The following is a 15,842-nucleotide window of genomic DNA, read 5'->3' on the forward strand; positions in this document are numbered from 1 at the left end:
GTAAAATTTTTATAGTCAGTACAGTACATATAAATCTCTTTAATTGTTTTAACTTTTTATATCATCTGTCTAGATAATGATATAAAGATTTTCTGGTTTAGGGAAATACTTTAATCATTAAAACCTAGAATGTAAAGACCTTGTTTCACCCAAAGATGTTTTTTTGATTCTTCTTAGGACCTCCAATGTGTGCTTCCTCTTGGTTGAAGCATCTTTTCCTTTTAAAATTTTTTCTGCTTAATCTTTGAAGTAATTTTTGAAAACCTTAGAATCTAAACAAATTTTTGTACTTTGATAAGAAGAAATATCAATGGAAAAATAGTTAAAGCCCTTGAATATTTCTGAAGATAGAGTTATATTTGTCTGTCATCTTATAAAAGTTCATACAGGAGCAGGGATTGTGGCTCAGCAGTAGAGCGCTTGCCTAGTAGGTGCAGTGCACTGGGTTCAATCCTCAGCACCACCTAAAAAAATTAAAAATAGGTGAATTGTGTCCAACTACAACTAAAACAAAAATATTTTTTTAAAAAAAGATTGTATGATAACTTTGAGAACTAGAGATTCCTTGAAGGTTGTATTCTCTCTTGAAAGCAAATTTATAGTAAAATATATTCATCTAAAATGTCTGTATCTAAAATGTCTGTAAACAGAAGCAGAGGAGGTAAGGCAGAACATCAGATAAATGCATGTATAAGAAGGATATAAATTATGTGTTTCTGTTGAAGAAAGCAATTAGATAAATATATATTAACAAAACATTTAGACATATATGGGAGTCATTTTATTAATTAATAACTATAGATTATCCAGGTACCTATAAATATATATTAATAATAAGGGCATAATTTAAATTGTACTAACTTTATGTAACCACGTGGTTCTTAAGATATTTGGATCCATTTCAATTTACTTTTAACTAGGAATTCATAAATACATATGTGATGTCACACAGTATAGCTGAAATAAGACCCTTATGTATATTTTAGTTTTTGTAATTACTTAGTCAGGAATGAGAGTAAGGGTTTTATGTTCATCATAGGAACATTGCAGACTTTTGTTCCTGCGACAAGCATGTGCACCCCCATAACCTTCGAAATTAAAAGTAAAATATAAAAAAGCATATGTTGGAAACCTCCCATCAATAGCATTATTTAGTAACATAACCACAGAGAAAAGTCAGGTTTTTAATTCAAAAATAACTGAAATGTGGGAGGCGGGAACAGGAAGCCCACTCTGCTAGGCTTCCAGTGGTTACCATGGTGATGGAAACAGCATGGAGCCTGCTGCCTATAGTCAGCCAAAGGTTCCCTGAGCTCCCCTAGCAGGTGGGATTCTGTTAGATTTGTCTCTATCTCCCACCTAGGCAGGATCCTAGGAATGGGTAACAACTTGTATTTTCCTATGTTTAGTACTTTTCCTTGTAGCACAGAGGACTTTAAAGGTGAGTTTTAGGGGCTTGGGATGTGGCTCAAGCGGTGGTGTGCTCTCCTGGCAAGCTTGGGGCACTGGGTTCCATCCTCAGCACCACATAAAAATGAAATAAAGATATTGTGTCCACCAAAAACTGAAAAATAAATATTAAAAAATTCTCTCTCTCTCTCTCTCTCTCTCTCTCACTCTTTAAAAAAAAGTGAGTTTTGTACTTTTTTTTGTAGCATGGAGGACTTTAAAAGTGAGTTTTAACGGCAGACACCAGTGTTTCTCTCAGATTTTAGGGCAGTCTTCATTTGGCACCCAGGCCAGGTTGCTTAAGGGTTAAAAGCACTGCTGGCTGTTAGCCTAGGTACAGACACCACAGGGAACAGCAGCTAAAGTCTTTTGTCCTCAGTGGCTGAGTTCCAGCCATTCTGATTCAGTAGGACAAGAATGTAGCAAAGAGGTTCAGTATAAATCTTCTGAGTGTTCACAAAAATAACATTCACTCCTCTACAGGTAAAGAATCCTTGTATCAAGTCTCATCACCAAATTTTTCTTCCCCTTTTCTCACTGTCCAATCACAGTCTTCTAGTATACAACCCCCCAAATCTTCAGCTAATATTTCAAAATATAAAAATTCACAAAAACAATCCAAAAGAGTCCACAAAAGCACTTTCCCCATGGGAGAGGACTAAACTTAACAACATCTCCCATTAATCATCTTAATAATTCTTTACATTTAGAGTCTCTAGAATTATAAAAGTATTTTTTTTCTTTCTAAAGACAAACTACTCCCAAATATTAAAAAGTTGAATGTCACAGATTTTTCTTCTACTTTACTTACTTTCTACAATTCAGCCCACAATACTCTGAAATCCTAAGCATGCTTAATTTCTGGAGAGAAATTTCAAGCCCACTAAATTTCTAAAATTCATCCTAGAGTTCCATATCAGCCACAAATTGTCACCTTTCTCATGACTAAAACACTCAGGGTCACTCCAGGTGAACTGGGCTGTGTTAAATAATCACACAAGAGACAGAAAAATACCTTTTTCTTTGGGTCCTTTGGGTCCTATGGTGATGGTTCCTCTACCCTTAAGGGTCTGCAGAGAGAGAGAGAGAGAGAGAGAGAGAGAGAGAGAACACACACACACACACATACACACACACACACACACACACACACACACACACACACAAGCTCGCGCGCTGAACACTTTTATTGAGGCAAAGCCATTCAAATGAGGCAAGGGGTCAGGTTTCTTAGCAAGTTGACTGACATCTAGGATGGCCACACCCAAAGGCAGAGCAAGAGCAGGGGACACACAAAGGGAGTTTCCATGGACCATTCTATTCCAAACGGGGCAAAGGGGTAGGATTACAAAGGATAAATGTTTGTGAAAAACTAGTAATGGGGTGTTTAGCACATGGAGTGATGATTTCTTCCAGGCCAGGCCAGTGGCCAAGTGAAATAGAGAAACAGGAACATAGGAAGTTTACCTACATTGATCTCTCTTATAGACAGAGACTCTTTTGCTGATAGTCCTCAAATCAATTATGGTGAAGATTTCTGGGGAAACTTAGTTAAGATTTTCTGTGGAGGAGGGGGTGCCACTACAGAAGATCCCTTTAGTAGCACAGTCACACTAAGGTAACCTCTGACCAGGAATTGACCCCAGTGCCCACATCAACATGGGATTGACTTGTGAATAAAACCCCCTAAATAGGATGGCCACAGTGACAGTTCTGGAGAGGACCAGCTAAGGTAAACAACTCCACTGCCCAACGTGAAGGAAGAGTTGACCACCTGATGTGCAGAGTACACAGGTGGTCCCCAGTTCTCCTGGCAAACATCAACAGTAATGAAGTTTGGGGACAGCCTTGTCTCCTTTTATTCTCTGCCTGGAGATGCCCACTCTCCTCCTTGAGAGTGCTTTTGTTTAAGCCTCACTTTTCTCTTAGTTTATTTTCACCTCACTGTCACTTCTCAGAAACCTCTCCTGCATGACTTTTGGTGTCTGACTTTAAATTTTACTTCGCTGTAGCACAAGAGCTGGGGTTTGGAGTTTCAGCTCCCTGCTTTCTGGAGAACGGGGAAGTGGGCTTCTGGACTCCCTTTCCTCCTCTCCTGAGATTCCACTCTATGGTGACACAGCCAACACTGCCAGACCTCGTGACAGCAGTGGGGACAGGTTTTATCCAGTAACAACTGAGAGTGGAAAAGGGCTGAGATTTACCGGGAACTAGGGGTTGGCACCACCTCTGAGCATGAGCAGGGTCTTGCGGGGTGTGGCCATCAGGGGTGGCCATTAGGGGTGTGGCCATTGGGCATATGGCTATCTGGGCACTTGGCCATTGGGGGGGTGGTCATCAGGGGTGGGGCCTTGCCGCCATCTTTGACGCCAGTTCTCCTCCTTCAGGGTGAGAGGTGAGCTTTCTCTTCAGCACCCACAGGGCAGAGCCTGGCTCCTGGAAACTGTGGGTCGCCCCTCAGGGAGGGGTCGAGCCCCCTTTTCCTCACAGCTACCTCAAGTGGACGCCTGGCTCGAGGACACTGGGGGTCATGTCTCTAGGGATGCCTGGAGCTCCCTTCTTTTCAGAGCTGCCTCAGGGAGCCACCCTGCTTGGGGTCACTGTGGGTCACTGTTAGACCAGGATGCAAAGAAAAGACCAGTGACTCCAATTAAAATCAAATGAATGCAAGCTAATCATTTCCACCATCCGGGCTGCCTCTCCCACCCAAAACTGCGGGAAAAGACAGCCCCACCTTCCTCACAGCGCAGCTCCATAGCCCAGAAAGTTACACAAAGGGGGTCACAGATAACAACACTCCGACAGCAGAGCACAAAGGTAGTTCACATTTTGCTGGCCTCGACATCAGAATTTATGAAGGTCATTAGAGCCTCAGAGGGGGGCGTGATCTGGCCAGGGAAGGCCAGGGTTCATGGGGCATCACTACAGTTTCAGAGAGGGCTGCTGTCTGGTCAGAGAGCCAGGCAGGGGGGAGTCCAAGGCACGGGGAGGCATTGCAAGCAGGTTCAGAATCTGCAGTAATTTACAGTGAAACCAAAATGAGCTTTTCCTGGCTTTGTGACAAGATGGTTCCCAATTTTAAGAGGGAATCAGGATGGGTCTATCGTCATGTCTCTAGGGACCCTGGAGCTCCCTTCTTTTCAGAACTGCCTGAGGGTGATGCCTGGCTTGGGGACACTGTGGGTCATGCCTCTACGGAGGCCCAGAGCTCCCTTTTCAGAGCAGCCCAAGTGTGACACCAGCTTGGGGACACTGTGGGTCATGACTCTAAGGAGGCCTGGAGCTTCCTTCTCCTCAGAGCTGCCTGAGGTAGCCACCTGGCTCGGGGACACTGTGAGTCATGTCTCTAGGGATGCCTGGATCTCTCTTGTTCTCAGAGTTGCCTGAGGGAGATGCTCTAGAATCTGGAATGATCCGCACCAGGGGTGGGAAATGTGGTATTGGTGAGGAGAGAGCCCCACCTTGGGACTGAGAGCTGGGATAGACTGGCTGTGCACCCTGCTCTTTCACTATTTCATTCAGGCTGGCTCTGCAGCAGGCCTTAGGTTGTGACCCTCATCATTTGTTTAAAATAATTTACATATGTATACATTGTCATAATTTGAAATAAAATTTAGTTGTAGTTGGACCTAATACCTTTATTTAATTTATTTATTTTTATGTGGTGCTGAGGATGGATCCCAGGGCCTTGCACCTGCTCGGCGAGTGCTCTACCATGGAGCCCCAGCCCTAGCCCCTCATCATCTTTCTACAGTTACCCCAGGTTTTTCCTGGAGAATCTGGATGGGATGAATGAGGAATGATGAATAAGGGTCCTAAGCCCAGGAGAGACTCCATTACTTGTGTTCCTTATTGCTTATTTTTTTAAAATATTATTTTAGTTGTCCATGGATTGTGTTTTATTTATTGATACTGAGAATCAAACCCAATGCTTCACACATCCTAGGCAAGTGCTCTGCCACTGAGCCCAACCCCAGCCCTCCTTATTGTTTTAATGGTTCTTTTATTGCAGTGTCAAAGTAGTAGAAAAGAATACGGAAAAATGGAAAAGCACATGTGTTAACAGCCCACTACTCTATTTCAGTTTAGAATATTATTTGTAACAAATGTATTTATTAAAAATGTATTTCAGGGCTGGGGCTGAAGCTTCCTGGTAGAGTGCTTGCCTAGCATGTGTGAGGCCCTGGGTTTGATCCTCAGCACCACATATAAATAAATAAGATACAGGTGTTTGTTTGATCTACACCTAAACATATTAAGAAAGTGTATTCCATGTACTATACTCATGAACCACATTTCATGGAACTAAACTCATGAAACTAAACTCATAAACCACATTCTTATTTGGTTGAGAAAATTCCAGTTTAATTGTCAGTATATGTACAGACATTTTCTTTTCTACTTTTCAATTTAAAAAGCATATCCCTATATCTTATTAAAGTTCTACATTTGTTTATTTATTTTTATGTGGTCCCGAGAATTGAAGCCAGTGCCTCACACATGCTAGGCAAGTGTTCTACCACTGAGCAACATCCTCAGGCCCTAAAGCTTTACATTTATAAAAAGTTAAATCTTTTATTCATTGCAAGCCAGAGATTGGGTCTTCTGATGAGCATGATACTTTGTATATTGCCAGGAATTCTTGTTGGAGAACTCTATTTGTGTTTTGTATCTTTTCAAAAAATCACTTGAAAATATACCATTATGGTTTGAGTTCTGAAATTTGAATTTCTTCTTTTGAGGTTATATGTTTTATTAGCAGTTAGAGTTATTTCATGTGAAGTGCCATAATTACATTTTATCTTAATGTTTGTGCCCCTATGTACTTATAAATTGGCTTTTAGAGCAGAGTTGAGTATATTGCATATCTGCTGGGTTTATTAGAAAAATACATACACTTTTAATCATATTTAAAATGTTATCATATTTAAATTAGTAGAAGCAGAGGTTATATATGTTAGTATTGTGAGCTGAACAAAGTGCAGGTTTACTTTACTTATTTTTGGGAGGTTGATATAATGGCTTCTATCCTGTTCTATTCCTGCTATGGTTGTCTATGACCAGATGTCTGGCCTGGAGAATTTTTTTCACAATGGGTGTTGAACTCAGGGCCTTGTATGTGCTTGGAAAGCAGTTAGCTACATACATCTCCAGCCCTTTTTAAAATTTAATTTTGAGACATGGTCTTGCTATATTGCCCAGATGGGGCTCACATTTATGATTCTCTTGCCTTAGCCTCCCAAGTGACTTGGATGATAGGCATGTGCCTGGCATGTCCTGGAGGAGTTTGATGCCAGTCTCAAGTTTCCAATGTGTTAATAATTACAGAAGCTATATTATGTCCATTTTTCTTCTCAACAGTCAATAAGTTTTTTTTTTTCAATCATATGCTTTAATATGAACATGCTTCATGATGTGTCCCTGCTGTTCATGATAGTCTATGCAATTCACAGCAAGAGTGTTTTGATTCTGATAGTCTCAGTGGTGTTTCAGGTCCAACATATTTTCCCAGAAGCAGTGATCATTCATTTCCTAGTTGATTACACTAATAAGATACAAATTCTTTTGCCATTGGAACATGTATTTTTAAAAAGCGGCTCTTTTGATAAAATTCAGCCATGAGTTAAAATAAAATCTCATTTTTTCCTTTATTCTAAAGTGATCAAGTTTTTAAAAGTACCTAGTGACAGCATAAAAAGATAACAAGTTGGAGCTGGGGATGTGGCCCAAGCGGTAACGTGCTCACCTGGCATGCGTGGGGCACTGGTTCGATCCTCAGCACCACATAAAATAAAATGTGGGGAGCCATTCTCACACGTGACTGGGCAACTCCCGGATTGGGTGTGAGGCGCTCTGGGTAAACTGTGTTGGAGCTTTCCCGACCCTCTCCTGGTGTGAGAGCCTGACCCTGTGGGGGTGTGACTGACCACTGATCCTGAGGCCAATCATTGACCCTGACCTTGGAGTGCTGCCCCTCTCAATCTTCATTGGATGGAATTCTCCCCTGAACTTCTTGTTCCCCAATAAAAGGCCACTCCCAGGTGTGCTCTCTCTCTCTCTCCTGCTAGCCCTTAATAAGCCTTGCTGCCCTACCAGGTGGTTCGAGGTGAGAATAAAATAAATATATCATGTCCACCGAAAACTGAAAAATAAATATTAAAAAAAGATAACAAGTTTACATGTGTTACTTCAACACAGCACATAACAGAGGCACTTGTCTTGAATTAAGTATTAGCTTGAGTTATTTGATTTTTGTGTTATAGTAAATTTTGTGTTCATAATAAAATACAGACGTACATAATAGTGTCATTTACCAGTAATTATCTATACAAATAATTAAGAAAACAGGTGTTTCTGAAAATGTAGCCATGTTCATTTATTTATTTTTTAGTTTTAGGTGGACAGAACATCTTTATTTTACATTTATGTGGTGCTGAGGATTGAACCCAATGCCTAGTGCATGCCAGGAGAGCTCTCTACCATGGAGCCTCAACCCAGCCCAAAAATGTAGCCACATTTGAATTTATTTTTAGTATCTTTATACAGAAATTTCAAAGGAAGCCTCAACCTGACTTTTCCCTTGTGATGACTTAGGTGCACTATCTCAGATGTGTTAACATCTTAGACCGTTTGTCAGGAAGAATAAACACTAGTATGCTATAAATAACTGAAGTTGTATTTCCTCTGGATTCTCAATTCTGCCTCTTCCTATTCCAGGACCCCACCCAGGACCCCAAGTGACATCCAGTCAACATGTCTCTGTAGACTCCTCTTGGGGTGATAGTTTCTCTGAACTTGCTTGTTCCAGTGACCTCGGCACATGGGGAGGACCTGTCAGGTATTTTTAGATTGTTCTACTTTGGGGTTTACTTGTTTTTCCTCACATTTAGACTTGGGCCATGGGTCTGGGGGAAGCAGTCACAGAGGTGGACAGCTGCTCTGTCATCTCAAGCCCTCAAGGTGAATGTCACCTTAGTACTGAGTGTGCTCAGCTGGCTGGGGAGTGCCTTTCAAGGTTCCTTGGTTTTCTCATATTTATCCTGGGGCTGTGGGTCTGGGGCAAGCAGGGCACTGGGGTGGACATCTGCTTTGTCATTTCTGACCCTCAGGTGAATGCCATGTTAGTACTAACTGTGCTCACCTGGCTCAGGTAGTGCCTTTCTGACTGTGGAGTTACTGTTCTCTGCATGTCCCCATTGTCTGTGTTTCTGGAGGAAGTCATTATAGAGGGCCCACACTTAAGGAACAGGGAGTTAGCTGTACCTCCTCGATGGCCTTGTCTGCCTTAGTTATCTGGTATGCTTCTTCACAAGAGGTTTCTGCACAAGAGAATTGCATGTTGTAAATAATTTATCCCAGTCTATAGCTTTTCTTTTTGTTCTCTTTTCACAGAGTTTAAAATTTAATTTTTTCATATGATGCTGGGGATTGAACCCAGGGCCTCACATATGCCAGGCAAGTGCTCTACCACTGAGCTATACCCCATCCCTTTAAACATCTTCCAGGCTGGCCTTGAATTTGCAATCTCCCTGCCTCACCCTTTTTTTTAAAAGAGAGAGAGAGAGAGAGAGAGAGAGAGAGAGAGAGAGAGAATTTTTTAATATTGATTTTTTAGTTTTTGTTGGACACAACATCTTTGTTTGTATGTGGTGTTGAGGATCAAACCCGGGCCACACGCATGCCAGGCGAGCACGTTATCGCTTGAGCCACATCCCCAGCCCCCTGTCTCAGCCTTTTGAGTAATTAGAATTCTTGGCATGCAACACCACACTTGGTAAAAATTTAATTTTATAAAGTCCATGCTATCAATATTTTCTTCTGCCAATTTACTTTTAGTATTGTGTGTTAAAACCACCAAGGGCTAGGGATGTAGCTGAGTATTGTAGCTGAGGTTGTATGTAGCTGAGGTTGTCCACCATGTGTGCAGCCCTGCATTTGATCCCCAGTTCCAGAACACACACACACACACACACACACACACAAAAACACACATACAGTTACCACTCTCTAAGATTACATGGATTTTCTTCTGTTTCTCTTTAAATATTTTTTTTTTCAAATTTTAGTTATGGATGATTATGAGTCAATTTTTGTGGAAACTTTGGTTTGGATATACTTTCATTTCACTGAATATAGTTTCCAAAGCTTGTTCAATCACCATTTTTTGACAAATAGTGTTTAATGGGTTTCATTTCCATTTGAATTTCCAAAATCATGTGCCGAGTTTCTCTTCTTGCATCTAAAAGGCTCAGGGGTCATCCAGGTAAACTGGGCTGACTGGGCTGTGCAAAATGACCACACAACATACACAAATACCTTTTACTTTGGGGTCACTCTGATGGCTCCTCTGACCTTAAGGGTCCGCAGGGAGAGAGAGAGAGCGAGAGCACGCGCTGACCGCTTTTAGTGAGAAGCTATTCAAATAGGCAAGGGGTCAGGTATCAGAGGGATGAGTCTACCTTCATGATGTCCACTGTCAGCAGGTTGCCTGACACCTGGGTAGGCCACACCCAAGGGCACAGTAAGAGGAGGGGACACACAAGGCACTTCCATGGAAGATTCTACCCTGAACAGGGCAAGGAGTTATATTACAAAGGAACAGGAGAGCGTAGCTTCGCCCATGACCCATGGGGCTGTAGCAAGACACACCCATGCCCGATACACTGACCCTCAAACCTAAGAAGGTGGGGAAAGCTCAGCCACATTTCTGTGACTGAGCGCCTCACACCCAGCCGGGGAGTATGACTCAGTCACAAGCAAAGTTGGTCTCCCACAGAGTTGCTTCCTGGCCTCCCAGTCCCTGAGCAGATAGTGGTGGTCAGCAGGAGGACACCCACTTCCTGGGCCCCTGCTTGGCCTCCCCAAGGCCCCTGCCTGGCCCCTCAGCACCCTGTATCAGGGGCTGCACCTGAGACCAGGTCTCTCCTCTTCCCAAGCCAGCTGCCCCTCTCCAGGACTGACCACTCGGCCAGGACCAACTCCAAACAGGCCTCACTCCCAGATGGAGGCTCGAGCCCCAGGACGGCCCTTCCTGGTCACAGCACTGCCCGCCCCTGCCCACAGCACAAGCTGCACTCTGCCATCATGACCACGGGACCCCAGGACAGAGACTCCCAGCAGCTGGCAATCAGAGCCATGTGCACCTGCAGGCCACCTGTGTGGGGACCTCCAGGAGCTCTGTGCTGAGCCCTCTGGAGTCGGGGACTCAACATTCTAAGTCACTCTTAGCACGTGCATGTGGGAGGGCAGCATGGAGCCCCTGTGCAGGGACAGTGCCCAGGGGCCTCTCGGGGTTATGCAGGGATTTCCCATTCCACCAGCACCTCCAGCCTAGTCCCTGAAGACCCAGAAACAAATGCTGGAATGAAAACTTGTGTGTGAACATTCACAGCAGCACCATGCACAGGGTTCAGAAGGGAGAAGTGACCCAGTTGTCCACTGAGGAGGAATGGGGAACAGGACGAGTCCATCCATATGATGGAATATTACTCAGCCTCGAAAAGGACTGCAGCTCTGCAAGTGGGATGGACGTTGAGACATGGGGGTTGGTGAGAGAAGCTGACACAGAGGGTCACATAGTGTGGACTCTGTGGGCAGGACCTATCCACAGCAGGCCATCCAGACACAGGCAGTGTGCAGGTGATGGGGCTGGGCAGGGGACTGGGTCACTGCTGGAGTGTGGGTGCCTTTCAGGGGTAAATGGGCTATTTGGAAGTAGAGGCGCTAGGCACCCAGTGCTGTGAAGGCACCTGATGCCCAGCTCGATCCCTGGCAGATGAACTTGTGCACGTCCAGCACAGCTACAGCCCATGCTCAGGTTCCTGCTCCCAGTGATCCAGCACCAAGTGGAGGCAGAGAGGTCAACCACAGAGACACCAGTGTCAGCCACATGTTCTGAGGTCTGCAGGTGACCTGTGGGGACCTTGGAGAACACACGGGGGCATTACAAGCCGAAGCTGGGTGACCCTGGACAGAGCGTGGGGCGGTCCCTGGGGGGCAGCAGCTGCAGAGATGACATTGAGGTGGCCACATTTATTGTCAGCTGTGAACAGCGGTCAGGCATGGAGCGCCCTGCCAGAGCCGAGCCTGGCCCAACCCCAGGGACAGAGGCCTGTCTTGAGCTTTGCTAGACGGTGGGGTCCCTCAGCCAGCAAAGGGGCGGGACGCGAGGCCCCTCACCCCCAGGCCCGTGACCTGCAGGAGGAGAGGGTAGAGGTGAGTCCCTGGACGTGGCTGAGTCTCCCGGCAGCCCCAGCCACGGCAGTGCCAGCCACACCAGCTTCCTAAACCTCCCGTAAACGTCTCTGTGCACAGCAGGGCATGTGGGGCCTCGGGAGGGCTGTTTTCCAGGTAGACAGAGGTCCCCATGGATGCTGCCAAGCCCGCTCCAGTCCCCGAGGTCAAGATGCATTACACCTGGCCAGCAGCCGTGGCCAGGAGCCAAGCTGACCCTGGCAGGGAGACCCCACTGACCTTGAAGATGTGCCCTGCCTGTGGCTCCCGCAATAGCTGCTCTGGACTCAGGCTGTCCACTGCAGAGGTCATGTACAGGTCGGAGTAGTCAGCCCCCCCGAAGCAGCAGGATGTCACCTTGGACACTGGCATCTCCAGGGTGCACAGCTGTGTCCCTGTGAGTAAAGCTCAGGTACGTCCCTGAAGCCCAGCCACCCGCCTGCTGTAGAACCCCAGGTGGCCCGACTGTGCTCACTCCCCAGTGGGGCCCTGAGCCTGCTGGTTCTCCCTGGCACCTGCAGCACTTGATCCCCAACTCTGCCCTGCCTCATGGACTGCAGGGGTCAGCAGGGCCACCTGGAGCCCAGGAGCTGGAGAGGCCAGTCTCCTGGAGGGAGCTGGACACATTGTAAGAGGTTGATCCTGTCCACATTTCCACCACAGAACCTGTGAATGGGACCTGGTTTGGGAACAGGGTCTCTGTAGAGGTCGTTAGTGAAGAGTTCTGAGATGGGCTCCTCCTGGGTCAGGGGGCCCTCATGCAATGGCTGTGTCCTCCCAAGAGACAGAGGAGGGGACACAGACAGAGGAGGAGGAGCCCTGTGGAGACAGAGGCAGAGACTGCAGTGAGGGGCCACCAGCCCAGGGCCACCTGGAGCCCAGGAGCTGGAGAAGCAGGAGGAGCCTCTCTGGAGCCCATGGAGGGAACTGGACACCATGGTAAGAGGTGGATCCGGTCCACATTTGCACCCTAGAACCTGTGAGTGGGACCTGGTGTGGGAACAGGGTCTCTGCAGAGGTCGTTAGTGAAGGGTCCTGAGATGGGCTCCTCCTGGGTCAGGTGGCCCTCATGCAATGGCCGTGTTCTCCCAAGAGACAGAGGAGAGGACACAGGCACAGAGGAGGAGCCCTGTGGAGACGGAGGCAGAGACTGCAGTGAGGGGCCACCACCCCAGGGCCACCTGGAGCCCAGGAGCTGGAGAGGCAGGAGGAGCCTCCCTGGAGCCTGTGCAGGGAGCTCAGCCTGGGACCCTGGTCCAGCCTCCGCCCTCCAGGGTGGGAGAGGAAAAGGTCCTGTGGTTTTCAACCACAGGGTTTGTGGTCATTTTCTACATCAGCCCCTGTGTTCCCTGCACTGGCCAAGTGCTGAGGGGCCTCCCTGGCACTCCCGCCATCTGCACAGTCCCCCTGTAGCTGGACAAACATGTAGTGCTGCCCTCCTACTCCTGGACCCTAACACCGTGGCCCAGAGCACCCCATGGCCCCTCCTTGACCGACTGCCCTGTGCACACACCTGTCTCGGGGTCCATGCGGATCACCCTGTCTCCGTCAATGCAGGCCACCCAGTGTCCCTGTGGTGTCCACACTCAGCCCATCTGGCATGCCTTGCTCTGGCTCCAGCTGGCACACCAGCCGTGGGTTTGCTGCGGCAGGACAGACAGAGGCGCATGGCCTCAACAACGGGAGGGAGTGACAGACCCAGTGGCGCATCTGGGACCCCAGGAGTGGACTCGCGAGGGTGTCGGAGGAGAGCTACAGAGGTTCCCACTTGGGGAGGATGTGGGGGGCTGGCCACAGAGGCCCTCCCCGAGAAGGGTGTGGGGGGCTGGCCATGGTTGGTCCCGCCCAGTGAGGGCTTATGGGGCTGGCCATGGAGGCCCCTACTTCAGGGAGGGTGTCGGGGGCTGGCCACAGAGGACCATACCTGAGGGAGGGCGTGCGGGGCTGGCCACGGAGGCCCCGCCCAGGTAGGGCATAGGGGGCTGGCCACGGAAGCCCCGCCCAGGGAGGGTGTGGGGGCTGACCACGGAGGTTCCTATACCAGGGAGGGTGTGGGGGGGCTGGTAACGGTGGCCCCGCCCAGGGAGGTGTGGGGGCTTACCACGGAGGCTCCTATACCAGGGAGGGTGTGGGGGGCTGGTAACGGTGGCCTTGCCCAGGTAGGGCATAGGGGGCTGTCCACGGAGGCTCCTACCCCAGGGAGGGTGTGGGGGCCTGGCCACGGAGACCTTCCCCTGGGGAGGGCGTGGGGGGGGCTAGCAGTGGCGGCCGCTACCCAGGCCTCCTGTCTGCACGTCGTAGTCATAGGCCCGCACAGAGTAGTCCAGGCTGTCCACGTGGTAGAGAGTGCGGTGGTCCAGGGACCAGTCCAGCCCGTTGTGGATACCCAGCTGGTCCAGCTGTCTGACCACCGAGCGGTCAGCGAAGAGTGTGTACAGGGAGCCCTGCCCCGGCTCCCACATTCCTGGGGCGGACGCCTCTGGCATGGTGCCTGGAGAGAGTGGAAGGTCAGTGGGCAGCACCCTGCCCTGCCCACCCCACACAGACCCGCTGTGCAGAGAGCTGTGGTCACCCTCAGTCGGGGTCAGCAGGCAGGATGGCCCTCAGGCGGCATCTGTGAGTGAGCCTCTGTGCTGGGCGAAGGGGGGACCCCAGAGATGTTCCACTGGGAAGAGGCCTGCTCAGGCAGAGGTGCTGGGCCCTCAGCTGCACGTGAATGGCCCCTGGCCAGCGGCCCTGGCCGCTGCCCCACCCTGGCGGCTTCAACCCTCCAAAGGTCCTCTCTGGGCAGGGACCCAGGAAGAATGACCTGGAAGCCAAAGGCTTTGGAGCAGGAGGGAACCTGTGGGCTTCCCAGCACCTGCATGGCCTCAGGGGCCGTTTGCCAGCAGCCTGGGGAGGGCTCCTGAGGTCCCCACCAAGCCGGCACCCACCATGACAGGAGGCTCTCCAGGTGTCCAGGGCCACCTTCAGCTAACCGGGCCACAGCCAGTCCTTTCAGCAGCCCACCTGCCACAAACCTCCCATTGGTATCCACCTTCCCATCGTTGAACCTGTTGTGGGGCTTGTCCCTGTCCAGCCAGGCCGCCCACTCCACCTGCCCCATCGCCCAGTCCAGGAGGCCAAGGTAGGTGCCAGAGGCCACCACGTAGCTGCCCTCTCTGTGCAGAGCCACACAGCCAACAGGGTCTCCTGGGAGGACAGAGGACAGCAGGGTGGCCCGACTGCTGCATCTCCAGGAAATGGCGCCACCCCACCCATGGGGCTCCCACCAGGAGGCACCATCAGGGCACAGAGCACGTCTCAGCACCGGACCAGTCCTGCTGGGCCTGCGTGGACCACCTCTCTGCACCCCCTCCCCACAGGGGCCACCACAGGGCCTCCAGATGGGACTGGAGGCTGCCGAGCCTGCCTGCAGGGCTACCAGGACTGCAGGAGCGGAGAGCACTGGCCTCTCCTCACGGCAGTGCCAGTGTGAGAGCCGCGAGTGCCCCTGAGCCCTGGGTAGGACTCTGGGCCTGAGGCAGGCTCCACAGGAGGGTGCCTGAGGCGAGACACAGACTTGGGGCCAGTCCTGATCTGCAAGGGGGACAGTGGCACCTGCCCTTGGGGAGGGTGACGGTGAGTGGGGGACGCTCTCAGAGTGCTGCTTCTGCTTCTCAGGGGGTCGTCATCCACACAGGTGTGCAAGCCCCACAGACACACAGGTACCTCCCAGGTGTGTGAATCCACAGGGGTCAGCAGTCCACACAGGTGTGCAAGCCCCACAGACACACGGGTACCTCCCAGGTGTGTGAATCCACAGGGGTCAGCAGTGTACACAGGTGTGCAAACCCCACAGATACACAGGTACCTCCCAGGTGTGTGAATCCACAGGGGTCAGCAGTGTACACAGATGTGCAAACCCCACAGATACACAGGTACCTCCCAGGTGTGTGGGTCCACAGGGGTCAGCAGTCCACACAGGTGTGCAAGCCCCACAGACACACGGATACCTCCCAGGTGTGTGAATCCATAGGAGTCAGGCGTCCACACAGGTGTGCAAGCCCCACAGACACAGGCACCTCTCAGGTGTGTGGGTCCACGCACACATATGAGCCTGGAAAACACGCAGTCACCCCCACCCTAGCTCCTGAGACAGGACAGGTGCATGTGTGGCA

General features: G+C 49.4%; 1 protein-coding gene across 1 annotated transcript; it reads right to left on the reverse strand.

Annotated features, from left to right (window-relative positions):
- Positions 1-11,859: 11,859 nt before the first annotated feature.
- LOC110597400 (regucalcin) lies at positions 11,860-15,559 on the reverse strand. The gene is given in 4 exon segments (XM_078044997.1): positions 11,860-12,077; positions 13,196-13,248; positions 13,250-13,325; positions 13,958-15,559. Coding segments are annotated over 4 exon segments (558 nt in total). The 5' UTR covers positions 14,169-15,559.
- Between the last annotated feature and the right edge of the window lie 283 nt (positions 15,560-15,842).

This window comes from Ictidomys tridecemlineatus, chromosome 4 (assembly GCF_052094955.1).
Source record: "Ictidomys tridecemlineatus isolate mIctTri1 chromosome 4, mIctTri1.hap1, whole genome shotgun sequence".
Lineage (NCBI taxonomy): Eukaryota > Metazoa > Chordata > Mammalia > Rodentia > Sciuridae > Ictidomys > Ictidomys tridecemlineatus.